Source organism: Cherax quadricarinatus, chromosome 19 (genome assembly GCF_038502225.1).
Source record: "Cherax quadricarinatus isolate ZL_2023a chromosome 19, ASM3850222v1, whole genome shotgun sequence".
Lineage (NCBI taxonomy): Eukaryota > Metazoa > Arthropoda > Malacostraca > Decapoda > Parastacidae > Cherax > Cherax quadricarinatus.
Window position 1 is genome coordinate 35166262 of NC_091310.1, and position 15000 is coordinate 35181261.

Genomic DNA, 15000 nt, shown 5'->3' on the forward strand with positions numbered 1-15000 from the left:
TGTTCAACTGCCTCCCAGCACACACAGGGGGATTACCAACAGACCCTGGCAGTCTTCAAGCTGGCACTGGACAAGCACCTAAAGTCAGTTCCTGATCAGCCGGGCTGTGGCTGCAAATGACGTTGGTTTCGCGTGCAGCCAGCAGCAACAGCCTGGTTGATCAGGCTCTGATCCACCAGGGAGGCCTGGTCACAGACCCGGGCGGGGAAGCGTGACCCCGGAACTCTCTCAGGTAAACTCCAGGTAAGTAAACCAAGTCCTAACCGATATAAGCTGGGAAGATATACTAAGCAACATAGACCCCAACTTATGCCTAGAACAGATTAACTCGGTGGCACTCGATGTATGCACAAGGCTTATTCCTCTAAGAAAAAGGAGGAGTAGATGTAAAATAGAAAGAGACAGGCGCTCCCTTTACAGGCGACGGAAAAGAATAACAGAGTGGCTAAAAGAGGTCAATACAGTGGACCCATGGTTAACGATATTTTTTCACTCCAGAAGTATGTTCAGGTGCCAGTACTGACCGAATTTGTTCCCATAAGGAATATTGTGAAGTAGATTAGTCCATTTCAGACCCCCAAACATACACGTACAAACGCACTTACATAAATACACTTACATAATTGGTCGCATTTGGAGGTGATCGTTAAGCGGGGGTCCACTGTATATCTGAAATGCGTAGGGAGACACTGGTCAGAGAAATAGCAAGCATCGAACTTAAGCTAAAGGAATCTTATAGGAGTCAGGAATCGCAGGAAGAACTAAAAGCCATAAATGAAATCGAAAGAAACCCAAAGTATTTCTTCTCCTATGCCAAATCAAAATCGAGAACAACGTCCAGTATTGGGCCCCTACTTAAACAAGATGGGTCCTACACAGATGACAGCAAGGAAATGAGTGAGCTACTCAAGTCCCAATATGACTCAGTTTTTAGCAAGCCGCTAACCAGACTGAGAGTCGAAGATCAAAATGAATTTTTTATGAGAGAGCCACAAAATTTGATTAACACAAGCCTATCCGATGTTATCCTGACGCCAAATGACTTCGAACAGGCGATAAATGACATGCCCATGCACTCTGCCACAGGGCCAGACTCATGGAACTCCGTGTTCATCAAGAACTGCAAGAAGCCCCTATCACGAGCTTTTACCATCCTATGGAGAGGGAGCATGGACACGGGGGTCGTCCCTCAGTTACTAAAAACAACAGACATAGCCCCACTCCACAAAGGGGGCAGTAAAGCAACAGCAAAGAACTACAGACCGATAGCACTAACATCCCATATCATAAAAATCTTTGAAAGGGTCCTAAGAAGCAAGATCACCACCCATCTAGAAACCCATCAGTTACACAACCCAGGGCAACATGGGTTTAGAACAGGTCGCTCCTGTCTGTTTCAACTATTGGATCACTACGACAAGGTCCTAGATGCACTAGAAGACAAAAAGAATGCAGATGTAATATATACAGACTTTGCAAAAGCCTTCGACAAGTGTGACCATGGCGTAATAGCGCACAAAATGCGTGCTAAAGGAATAACAGGAAAAGTCGGTCGATGGATCTATAATTTCCTCACTAACAGAACACAGAGAGTAGTAGTCAACAAAGTAAAGTCCGAGGCAGCTACGGTGAAAAGCTCTGTTCCACAAGGCACAGTACTCGCTCCCATCTTGTTCCTCATCCTCATATCTGACATAGACAAGGATGTCAGCCACAGCACCGTGTCTTCCTTTGCAGATGACACCCGAATCTGCATGACTGTCTTCCATTGCAGACACTGCAAGGCTCCAGGCGGACATCAACCAAATCTTTCAGTGGGCTGCAGAAAACAATATGAAGTTCAACGATGAGAAATTTCAATTACTCAGATATGCTAAAAACTAGGAAATTAAATCTTCATCAGAGTACAAAACAAATTCTGGCCACAAAATAGAGCGAAACACCAACGTCAAAGACCTGGGAGTGATCATGTCGGAGGATCTCACCTTCAAGGACCATAACATTGTATCAATCGCATCTGCTAGAAAAATGACAGGATGGATAATGAGAACCTTCAAAACTTGAGATGCCAAACCCATGACGACACTCTTCAGGTCACTTGTTCTATTTAGGCTGGAATATTGCTGCACACTAACAGCACCTTTCAAGGCAGGTGAAATTGCTGACCTAGAAAATGTACAGAGAACCTTCACGGCGTGCATAACTGAGATAAAACACCTCAATTACTGGGAGTGCTTGAGGTTCCTAAACCTGTATTCCCTGGAACGCAGGCGGGAGAGATACATGATTATATACACCTGGAAAATCCTAGAGTTACTAGTACCGAACTTGCACACGAAAATCACTCACTACGAAAGCAAAAGACTTGGCAGACGATGCACCATCCCCCCAATGAAAAGCAGGGGTGTCACTAGCACGTTAAGAAACCATACAATAAGTGTCAGGGGCCCGAGACTGTTCAACTGCCTCCCAGCATACATAAGGGGGATTACCAACAGACCCCTGGCAGTCTTCAAGCTGGCACTGGACAAGCACCTAAAGTCAGTTCCTGATCAGCCGGGCTGTGGCTCGTACGTTGGTTTGCGTGCAGCCAGCAGTAACAGCCTGGTTGATCAGGCTCTGATCCACCAGGAGGCCTGGTCACAGACCGGGCCGCGGGGGCGTTGGCCCCGGAACTCTCTCCAGGTAAACTCCAGGTAATATCATATTGGAAAGAGGGAGTATGGAGAAAGTGAATTTGTTCATATATTTTGAAGTGGACTTGTTGGCAAACGGGTCTACGAAAGACAAAATGAACCAAAGCCTTGATGAGGAAAACAGTGGGTGGCGCATTGAGGCATTTGTGGACACAAAGAGCATTATCCATAGAGGCTGGTAGGGTAATTATGAGAGTATATTGGTATCAACATTCTTTCATGGGTGTGAAGCATGGGTTGTGAATGTTACATTGAGGAGGTGGCCATTGAGGGCAACATGTGGTGTAAATGACTAATGAAATCATAATAGTAACAAGATTGCAAACGAATTGCCTACCATGGGTTCAAACCCCACCCATTCCATGATTTGTATGTAAATATTATGCAGAAAATTTGTAGTTTGGAAATTAGAAGGAGGTGCAGTGTTTCTAAAAGTATTATCCAGAGGGCTGAGGAGGGATTGTTCTGATGGTTTGGACATTTAAAGAGAATGAAGTAAAATTGGATAACTTGGAGGGGTGTATGAACCTGTAGTGGAAGGAAGGTGGGGTAGGGGCCACTCTAGGAAAATCTCCTTTACCCCCTCCCTCCTAGGGGGGGGTAAAGGAAATTTTTTATACGAGGAGCTTAGACATCAAGCAGCGTGAGCGTGTTAAATAGGATTGAGTGGAGGCATGTGGTTTTTATAACATTGCTGTTTTAGTGTGAGCAAGGTAACGAGAGGGGATTCAGGGAAACGAGTTTGCTGGACTTGAGTCCTGGAGGTGGTGATAGTGTGTCTTCACTCTGAAGGGATGAGAATATTTGCAGTTTGGAGGGGCATCTGAATTGATGCATTGGTGCACCTCTGGTAAAACAGTAATGGAGTGAGTGATAATGAAACTTGTTTCTTCTTTTTCAGGTCACCCTAGATTGATGAGAGATGGCCTGTGTGTTAAAAAAAATTAAATTTAGTTTGTCTGTTGGAAATGCTTTGCATAACCAGGGGCTTTTCAAAATGTATGAAATATATATATGTGTATGTATGTATGTATGTATGTATATATATATATATATATATATATATATATATATATATATATATATATATATATATATATATATATATATATATATATATATATATATATATATATATTTATAGGTAGTAGGTTGGAAGACAGCAACCACCCAGGGAGGTACTACCGTCCTGCCAAGTGAGTGTAAAACGAAAGCCTGTAATTGTTTTACATGATGGTAGGATTGCTGGTGTCTTTTGTCTGTCTCATAAATATGCAAGATTACAGGCATGTCTTGCTACTTTTACTTACACTTAGGTCACACTACACATACATGTACACGTTTATTTATACACACTCATCTGAGTTTTCTTTGATTTTATCTTAATAGTTCTTGGTCTTATTACTTTTCCTTTTATATCCATGGGGAAGTGGAATAAGAATCTTTCCTCCGTAAGGAATGCGTGTTGTAAAAGTCAACTAAAATGTGAAGGAACAATGGGCTAGTAACCCCTTTTCCTGTAAAGATTACTAAAAAGAATAAGAAGAAGAAAATTGTCAAAGTGGGAAGTCTGGATGTGAGTGGATGTTGTGCAAATGATAAGAAAGAGATGATTGTGGATGTTATGAATGAGAAGAAGCTGAATGTCCTGGCTTTAAGTGAAACAAAGCTGAAGGGGGTGGGAGAGTTTCAATGGAGAGGAATAAATGGGATTAGGTCAAGGGTTTCAAATAGAGTTAGAGCTAAACAAGGAGTAGCAATAATGTTGAAGGATAAGCTATGGCAGGAAAAGAGGGACCACAAATGTATTAATTCAAGGATTATGTGGAGTAAAATAAAGATTGGATATGAAAAGTGGGTTATAGTAAGCATGTATGCACCTGGAGAAGAGATAAGTGTAGAGGAGAGAGAGAGAGAGATTTTGGGAAATGTTGAGTGAATGCGCGGTGAGTTTTGAATCAAGTGTGAGAGTAATGTTGGTTGGGGATTTCAATGCTAAAGTGGGTAAAAATGTTATGGAGGGAGTAGTAGGTAAATTTGGGGTGCCAGGGGTAAATGTAAATGGGGAGCCTTTAATTGAGCTATGTGTAGAAAGAAATTTGGTAATAAGTAATACATATTTTATGAAAAAGAGGATAAATAAATATACAAGGTATGATGTAGCACATAATGAAAGTAGTTTGTTAGATTATGTATTGGTGGATGAAAGGTTGATGGGTAGGCTCCAGGATGTGCATGTTTATAGAGGGGCAACTGATATATCGGATCATTATTTAGTTGTAGCTACAGTTAGAGTAAGAGGTAGATGGGAAAAGAGAAAGGTGGCAACAACAAGTAAGAGGGAGGTGAAAGTGTATAAACTAAGGGAGGAGGAAGTTCGGGTGAGATATAAGCGACTATTGGCAGAAAGGTGGGCTAGTGCAAAGATGAGTAGTGGGGGGGGGGGGGTTGAAGAGGGTTGGAATAGTTTTAAAAATGCAGTATTAGAATGTGGGGCAGAAGCTTGTGGTTATAGGAGAGTGGGGGCAGGAGGAAAGAGGAGTGATTGGTGGAATGATGAAGTAAAGGGTGTGATAAAAGAGAAAAAGGTAGCTTATGAGATGTTTTTACAAAGCAGAAGTGTTATAAGAAGAGCAGAGTATATGAAGAGTAAAAGAAAGGTGAAGAGAGTGGTAAGAGAGTGCAAAAGGAGAGCAGATGATAGAGTGGGAGAGGCACTGTCAAGAAATTTTAGTGAAAATAAGAAAAAATTTTGGAGTGAGTTAAACAAGTTAAGAAAGCCTAGGGAAAGTATGGATTTGTCAGTTAAAAACAGAGTAGGGGAGTTAGTAGATGGGGAGAGAGAGGTATTAGGTAGATGGCGAGAATATTTTGAGGAACTTTTAAATGTTGAGGAAGAAAGGGAGGCGGTAATTTCATGCGCTGGCCAGGGAGGTATACCATCTTTTAGGAGTGAAGAAGAGCAGAATGTAAGTGTGGTGGAGGTACGTGAGGCATTACGTAGAATGAAAGAGGGTAAAGCAGCTGGAACTGATGGGATCATGACAGAAATGTTCAAAGCAGGGGGGGATATAGTGTTGGAGTGGTTGGTACTTTTGTTTAATAAATGTATGAAAGAGGGGATGGTACCTAGGAATTGCCGAGAGCATGTATAGTCCCTTTATATAAAGGGAAAGGGGACAAAAGAGATTGTAAAAATTATAGAGGAATAAGTTTACTGAGTATACCAGGAAAAGTATACGGCTGGGTTATAATTGAAAGAATTAGAGGTAAGACGGAATGTAGGATTGTGGATGAGCAGGGAGGCTTCAGAGTGGGTAGGGGATGTGTAGATCAAGTGTTTACATTGAAGCATATATGTGAACAGTATTTAGATAAAGGTAGGGAAGTTTTTATTGCATTTATGGATTTAGAAAAGGCATATGATAGAGTGGATAGAGGAGCAATGTGGCAGATGTTGCAAGTATATGGAATAGGTGGTAAGTTAATAAATGCTGTTAAGATTTTTTATGAGGATAGTGAGGCTCAGGTTAGGGTGTGTAGAAGAGAGGGAGACTACTTCCCAGTAAAAGTAGGTCTTAGACAGGGATGTGTAATGTCACCATGGTTGTTTAGTATTTTTATAGATGGGGTTGTAAAAGAAGTAAATGCTAGGGTGTTCAGGAGAGGGGTGGGATTAAATTATGGGGAATCAAATTCAAAATGGGAATTGACACAGTTACTTTTTGCTGATGATACTGTGCTTATGGGAGATTCTAAAGAAAAATTGCAAAGGTTAGTGGATGAGTTTGGGAATGTGTGTAAAGGTAGAATGTTGAAAGTGAACATAGAAAAGAGTAAGGTGATGAGGGTATCAAATGATTTAGATAAAGAAAAATTGGATATAATATTGGGGAGGAGGAGTATGGAAGAAGTGAATGTTTTCAGATACTTGGGAGTTGACGTGTCAGCGGATGGATTTATGAAGGATGAGGTTAATCATAGAATTGATGAGGGAAAAAAGGTGAGTGGTGCGTGGAGTCAAAAAACGTTATCTATGGAGGCAAAGAAGAGAATGTATGAAAGTATAGTAGTACCAACACTCTTATATGGATGTGAAGCTTGGGTGGTAAATGCAGCAGCGAGGAGAGGGTTGGAGGCAGTGGAGATGTCCTGTCTAAGGGCAATGTGTGGTGTAAATATTATGCAGAAAATTCGGAGTGTGGAAATTAGGAAAAGGTGTGGAGTTAATAAAAGCATTAGTCAGAGGGCAGAAGAGGTGTTGTTGAGGTGGTTTGGTCATTTAGAGAGAATGGATCAAAGTAGAATGACATGTTAAGCATATAAATCTATAGGGGAAGGAAGGAGGGGTAGGGGTTGTCCTCGAAAGGGTTGGAGAGAGGGGGTAAAGGAGGTTTTGTGGGCGAGGGGCTTGGACTTCCAGCAAGCGTGCATGAGCGTGTTAGATAGGAGTGAATGGAGACGAATGGTACTTGGGACCTGACGATCTGTTGGAGTGTGAGCAGGGTAATATTTAGTGAAGGGATTCAGGGAAACCGGATATTTTCATATAGTCGGACTTGAGCCCTGGAAATGGGAAGTACAGTGCCTGCACTTTAAAGGAGGGGTTTGGGATATTGGCAGTTTGGAGGGATAGTTGTGTATCTTTATACGTATATGCTTCTAAACTGTTGTATTCTGAGCACCTCTGCAAAAACAGTGATAATGTGTGAGTGTGGTGAAAGTGTTGAATGATGAAAGTATTTTCTTTTTGGGGATTTTCTTTCTTTTTTGGGTCACCCTGCCTCGGTGGGAGACGGCCAACTTGTTGAAAAAAAACAAAAAATTAATATAGTATACTGTTTCCCACAGAGGTAGGGTGACAGAAAAGAAAAAACTTGCTGTAATTCATTCAATCGCTGTGTTGCCAGAAGCATACAGACATCACAGTTCAAATGGCCTGTAGAACTACAACTTCTTCACCCCACCCTAAGAGTGCAAGCACATTTTTTTTTTCATGCATTGGCTGTCTTCCACTGAGGCAGGGTGACCCAAAAAGAAATTGACAAGGTGGACAGAGACAACAAGGAGACACAGTTGGAAGTTGAAGACACAGATGAATCACAGGGATATTAGGAAGTATTTCTTCAGTCACAGAGTAGTCAGGAAGTGGAATAGTTTGGGAAGCAATGTAGTTGAAGCAGGATCCATTCACAGCTTTAAGCAGAGGTATGATAAAGCTAATGGTGCAGTTAGAGTGACCCAGTAGCGGCCAGTGAAGAGGTGGGGCCAGGAGCTGTTACTCGGCCCCTGCAGCCACAACTAGGTGAGTACAGGAGAAAGGATTACTAGCCCCTTTCTCCTGTGACACACATGGCTTACGGAGGAAGGAACATTTAAATACATGTCACTTAAATTTGTAACAGTTATGTATACATGTATTTTGAAAATATAATTTTTATTTTGTTTCTTGTAGTAGTAATACGGAATGCAGGACTTAAGCACTCACTTTTCTGCTAGATGTGAGCTTAGTGGTTGAAACTGATAGTTTGGTAATTGCTGATTCTTATAAATAACTTTGAACATTTTGAAATTTTAATTTATTTTTCACTATCAGTAAAGTAAGGTATACCTTGATAACTACTTCAACAAAGTTCAGTATATTTGTAAACATATTTAAATGCTTGATTTCTCAAGGAAATATGCAATAGCCTCAGTTGACTTATCTCTTCTTTTCTTTTTTTGTGGTATTTTTTCAATACATTAGCACCAGGTATGGACAGGTATTCATAATTAACCCATAAATTGGAGATAAAGTTTCATATGGCACAATAGTACAGGTACAACATAGATTTTTCTGAACCTTTGGTTCCAAAGCTTTTCCAGATTACTGATTTTTCCGTCTTCAGAGAGCGCAGAATTCTTTGATCTTGGGGAGCGATAAGTGATGTACAGTTTGGTGGTAAATACACTGCCACAGGAATTTCAAGTTCCTGCTCTTAAATTTGTTTGGTTCTGGACCATCTGTGTCCAGAAAATTGATGTTGTACCTGTACTAGAAACTTTCCTGTTCATTTGAAAACCTTTCTTTCATCACTGCAAACCTAGCTACTACTTCTCATTACCTAATAGAAAAGCATTTAGTTATCATGCACAAATAACCTGCACATAGAAGAGAGGAGCTTACAATGACGTTTCGGTCAGTGTGAATTTGTAAATGGCCCAAGTCGGACCGAAACATCGTCATAAGCTCCTCTCTTCTACTTGCGGGTTATTTGTGTATCGTTCCAGTCACGGTATTGTGCCTTTTTTTGTTATTTAGTGATTATATAATGAACTACTAGGGTGTGCTGTTTAATAAGTATTACATATTTTTGCAGTTAATAAATTTATTGAAATACATCTTACTATTCAGTACAGTAGTATATGTATTTTCTTATTTGTTCTTATTGTCTAGCCCCACACAACTACAGTCGCGCCCAAATGACAATAGCTTTGTATCCAAAATGAAATCATCAGGAAGAAACGTTGTAGTGTTTTATGGTTCTCAAACTGGAACAGCAGAAGAATTTGCCGGACGACTAGCTAAAGAAGCTACCCGCTTTGGTATGAAGGTAAATACTAGGACATTGTCTTAATTTAATAAGTGATAGTCTTTGACATTTTTAAATAATTTATTAAAAGAATTTTTTTAATATGTTCCTAGGTATGTTTTTAAATCATTACTGTTGATTAGTCTTGTAGGAGCACAAGTAAATGGCTGAGGCTATTGAAACGAGAGTAGAAAAAATGATAAAAATAGCTTATAAGATATAAGCAGGACTCTTGCTATGTACTTGAAAAATGTTTCTTGTATAGTGGAGTGATGTAGTGATAGACAAGTTATGGGTAAAGGACATGTATAATTAAAATTCACCACTCCATAACCTGTGTCTAGTTTTAAGTAATCTGTAAGCATTAGTATTAGTCTGCCTGAAATGCTCATGCCTGCTAGTGGCTTTCTTTGTGCTTAACAGTATTTTACTACATGTAAACTGCATATTGTATACTATGCAAAGAAATAAATTTTTGAATTTTGAATTTGAAATACTTCCTCCCCACAAGTGGTTTCTCAGTCTTTTCGTCACTTGTGGAACAGTGTTTCCTTAAAAAATATCTTGATCAGTGCATATGACATTTACCTATTTCTTGCATGGCTTTGGAAATAATGTAAATATTGATTGACTTCAAGACTTATTGGTTATGTTGTATTTGCTATTATGCAGTACTTTGTGATCTTGTGCGACATTGTATCATGTTCAGGGAAATCATCATTGGCATTTCTTTTGAAATTAAAGCTCTGTAATCTTTTGTTTATATTTACAAGAGCAGAACTAAGCTGGTGGTGTCTAGTTTTCAGTATTATTTTATTAATATATTAAAGGTTTCCATCGTTGTAGTACTTGCTGTCTGCTCTTGTAACTAAACCTGCTGCAGAATTTGCAAATCCATTTCTATTGATTTTTAGTAATACCTTACGTCTACATAAGTCTCCCACCAAGGCAAGGTGACTCAAAAAAGGCACCCAGATATGACAATTTAGATGTCACTCCAAACAGCCAGTATCCTATTTCCTTCCTTTAACCCTTTCAGGGTTGGTACTGTACTAGTACTGCTTGCATAGCAGGGTTGGTGCTGTACTAGTATGTATAAATTCTAGTGCCTTCATATATAGCGAGAGAAAGCTGGTAGGCCTACATATGAAAGAATGGGTCTATGTGATCAGTGAGCACAGTATAAAAAAAGTCCTGCAGCACACAGTGCATAATGAGAAAAAAAAACTCCGACCGTGTTTTTGCTTTAAAACAGCGATTTTGCAGTGTATTTTCATATGCTATTTATGGTTGTATTCTAGTTTTCCTGGTCTCATTTTATAGAATGGAAGACATATTACAGAAATTGAGATGATTTTGGTTGGTTTCACAATGAAAAGTACCTTGAAATTGAGCTCCAAGTAGCAGAAATGTTTGATTTTTGCCAAAGTTCAAAAGTGAACAAATCATGCCATGCGTCCAATACACATCAACTGGTGAGTCTAATATTCTTTTACAAGTGCACTGATATTATTTATATCATTTCTACACTAATGCAGTAGTCTGCATAACGGTAAATCTTCTATTTTTTGTGAGAATAAAAATTCAAAGTGGAAAGCAAAAGAAATGTAAGAGAGGCCTGGGGAAGTGACTAATGAACAGAAAAAATGTTATTTTAGTGCCAGGAATGTCTGTCTTGTTTATTCTGGACCCTATTTGTAAATTGGCATCTTTTGAAATTTGTGTGAAATTAGCAAAATTGCCAATTTCTGACCATTTTATTGGATAGTTGAAATTGGTAAATGGGTGGTTTCTTGTACTCATTCGATAGAAAAAATGGAGTTCTAGCAAAATAGTTATGATTTTTGTCGACTGGTACATCGGAATTGGCTGAAAATAAGGCTCAGAGTGGGTGAAATCACCGATGCGTAAACATCGTCGAGACTGCTAGCTTTGTGAGAGCATAACTCCATAAGTTTTCCATAAAATTTCATGCTTTTGGAGTCATTATGACCAGGAAAAGTTTCTCTATCATTTCATAAGATTTTTTTTTTTTTCCAAAAAATTTCCTACCCTGAGAACAAGTTTAGGAGAGGTCCTGCCGACCCTGAAAGGGTTAAAGTGTAAGCATTGTACTTCCCACCTCTAGGACTCAAGTCCAGCTAAGCAATTTCCCTGAATCCCACCACAAAATATTACCCTGCTCACACTCCCGCTCCTCAGGTCTCAAAACACCATTCATCTCCATTCACTCCTATCTAACACGCTAACACATGCCTGCTGCATATGCAAGCCCTTTGCACACAAAATTTCTTTTACCTCCCCCCTCCATCCTTTCCTAGGACGAACCCTACCCCTCCTCCCCTCCACTACAGATTTATACACCTTCCAGGTCATCCTGTTTTGCTCCATCCTCTCTAAATGACCAAATCACTTCAACAACCCTTCTTCAGCCCTCTGAATAATGCATTTAGTAACTCCACACCTCCTCCTAATTTCCACACAATGAATTCTTTGGATATTTACACCACACACTGCCCTTAGACATGACATCTCCACTGCCTCCAACCTCTTCCTTGCTGCAGCACTTACAGCCCATGCTTCACACCCATATAAGAGTGTTGGTACCCCTATACTTTTGTACATTTCCTTCTTTACCTCTGTGTATGATTTTTTTTTTTGTCTCCACAGATACCTCAGTGCATCACTCAATTTTTCCTTCAACATTTCTGTGATTACCTCGTTCTTCATAAACCCATCTGCTGACAAACCTACTCCCAAATATCTGAACACATTCACTTCTTCCATACTACCTCCCTCCCTCCATTGTCATATCCAGTTTTTCTCTACTTAACTCGTTTGATACCCTCATCACCTTACTCTTATCTGTGTTCACTTTCAACTTTCATCCTTTACACACCCTCCCAAACTCGTCCACTAACCTTTGCAACTTCTCATTAGAATCTCCCAAAAGCACAGTATCATCAGCAAAAAGTAACTATCAACTCCCATTTTGTACTTATTTGATTCACTGTAATTTAATCCTACCCCTCCCCCCAACATTCTAGTATGGTGATATTACACATCCCTGTCTAAGACCTGCTCTTACTTTAAAGTAATCTCCCTCTCTCCTACACACCCTAACCTGAGCCTCACTATCTTCATAAAAACTCTTTACAGCATTTAATATCTTACTACCTATTCCATACACTTGCAACATCTGCCACATTGCTCCCCTATCCACCCTATCATTTGCCATTTCTAAATCCATAAATGCAATGGAAACTTCCCTACCTTTATCTAAATATTGTTCACTTGTATGCTTCAATGTAAACATCTGATCTACACATCCCCCACCCATCCTAAAGCCTCCTTGTTCATCTGCAATTCTGCTCTCTGTCTTACCTCTAATTCTTTCAATTATAACCCTACCATACACTTTACCTATTATACTCGGTAAACTTCTTTCAACAAACTGGCCGTATCCCACCAAGGCAGGGTGGCCCAAAAAGAAAACAAAAGTTCCTCTTTTTAACTTTAGTAATGTATATAGGAGAAGGGGTTACAAGCCCCTTGCTCCCGGCATTTTAGTCACCTCTTACGACATGCATGGCTTACGGAGGAAGAATTCTATTCCACTTCCCCATGGAGATATGAGGAAATAAACAAGAACAAGAGCTAGTAAGAAAATAGAAGAAGTCCTAGAGGGGTGTGTATATACAGTGGACCCCCGGTTAACGATATTTTTTCATTCCAGAAGTATGTTCAGGTGCCAGTACTGACCGAATTTTTTCCCATAAGGAATATTGTGAAGTACGTTAGTCCATTTCAGACCCCCAAACATACACGTACAAACGCACTTACATAAATACACTTACATAATTGGTCACATTTGGAGGTGATCGTTAAGCGGGGGTCCACTGTATATGCTTGTACATGCATGCATAGTGTGACCTGAGTGTAAGTAGAAGTAGCAAGATGTACCTGAAATCTTGCATGCTTATGGGACAGATAAGACACCAGCAATCCTACCATCATGTAAAATAATTACAACCTTTCGTTTTACACTCACTTGGCAGGATGGTAGTACCTCCCTGGGTGATTGCTGTCTACCAACCTACTACCTGGAACTCGGTAAACTTTTTTTTTTTTTTTTTTTTTTTTAACAAGTCGGCCGTCTCCCACTGAGGCAGGGTGACCCAAAAAGAAAGAAAATCCCTAAAAATAAAGAAAATCCCCAAAAAGTAAATACTTTCATCATCATTCAACACTTTCACCTCACTCACACATAATCACTGTTTTTGCAGAGGTGCTCAAAATACAACAGTTTAGTTATATACATACGTATTAAGATACACAACATATTCCTCCAAACTGCCAATATCCCAAAACCCCTTCTTTAACCCTTTGAGGGTCGACAGGCCCTCTCCGAAACTCGTTCTCAGGGCCGGCCAAATTTAAAAAAAAAAAAAATATTTTCTATTATGAAAAGATAGAGAATCTTTTCCCGATCATAAAGACACCAAAAGTTTGAAATTTGATAGAAAACTTACGGAATTATGCTCTCGCAAAGTTAGCGGTCTCGGCAATGTTTATGCATCGGCGATTTTGCCCACTTTGAGCCCCATTTTCGGCCAATTTCACTGTACTAGTCGACAAAAAACATGAATATTTCGCTAGAACTCCATTTTTTCTATCGAATGGGTGCAAGAAACCACCCATTTATGAAATTCAACTATCCAGTACAGTGGTCAGAATTTAGCAATTTTGCCAATTTCACACAAATTTCAAAAGATGCCAATTTCCGAATAGGGTCCAGAATAAACAAGAAAGACATTCCTGGCACTAAAATAACATTTCCTCTAGTCATTAGTCACGTCTCAAGGCCCCTCTTATATTCTTTTGCTTTCCACTTTGAATTTTTATTCTCACAAAAAATATAAGATTTACTGTTAGGCAGACTACTGCATTAGTGTAAAAAATGGTATAAATATTATTGGTGCACTTGTGAAAGAATATTAGACTCACCAGTTGACGTGTATTGCACGCTTGGCACGATTTGTTTACTTTTGAAGTTTTGTAAAAATCGAACATTTCTGCTACTTTGAGCTCAATTTCAAGGCACCTTTCATTGTAAAACCAGTCAAAATCATCTCAATTTCTGTAATATGTCTTCAATTCTATAAAATGAGACCAAGAAAACTAGAATACAACAATAAATACCATACGAAAATACACTGCAAAGTCGCTGATTTATTCCCAAAAAATGGACAAAGTTTTTTTTTTCTCATTATGCACTGTGTGCTGCAGGATTTTTTTTAGACTGTGCACACTGACCACATAGACCCATTTTTTCATATGAAGGCCTACCAGCTTTCTCCCACTAGATTTGAGGCCGCTAGAATTTATGCGTACTAGTACGTCAAAAACCCCTACGCGTAAGACGTACTAGTACGACCAAAACCCTCAAAGGGTTAAAGTGCAGGCATTGTACTTCCCATTTCCAGGACTCGAGTCCGGCTATGTGCAAATAACCGGTTTCCCTGAATCCCTTCACTAAATATTGCCCTGCTCACACTCCAACAGCTCGTCAGGTCCCAAATATCATTCATCTCCATTCACTCCTATCTAACACGCTCACGCACGCTTGCTGGAAGTCCAAGCTCCTCGCCCACACAACATCCTTTAACCCCTCTATCCAACCCTTTTGAGGACGACCCCTACTCTGCCTTCCCCTATAATTTTTACAATCT

General features: G+C 39.7%; 1 protein-coding gene across 2 annotated transcripts in view; it reads left to right on the forward strand.

Moving 5' to 3' along the window:
* Cpr (Cytochrome P450 reductase) overlaps positions 1 to 15000 on the forward strand; it is a 93312-nt gene that overhangs the window by 32116 nt on the left and 46196 nt on the right. For both annotated transcript variants that reach the window (XM_070086639.1, XM_070086638.1), the window contains exon 3: positions 9133 to 9289. In XM_070086639.1, coding sequence (XP_069942740.1) covers positions 9133 to 9289 — 157 coding nt within the window. The remainder of the gene's footprint in view (positions 1 to 9132; positions 9290 to 15000) is intronic.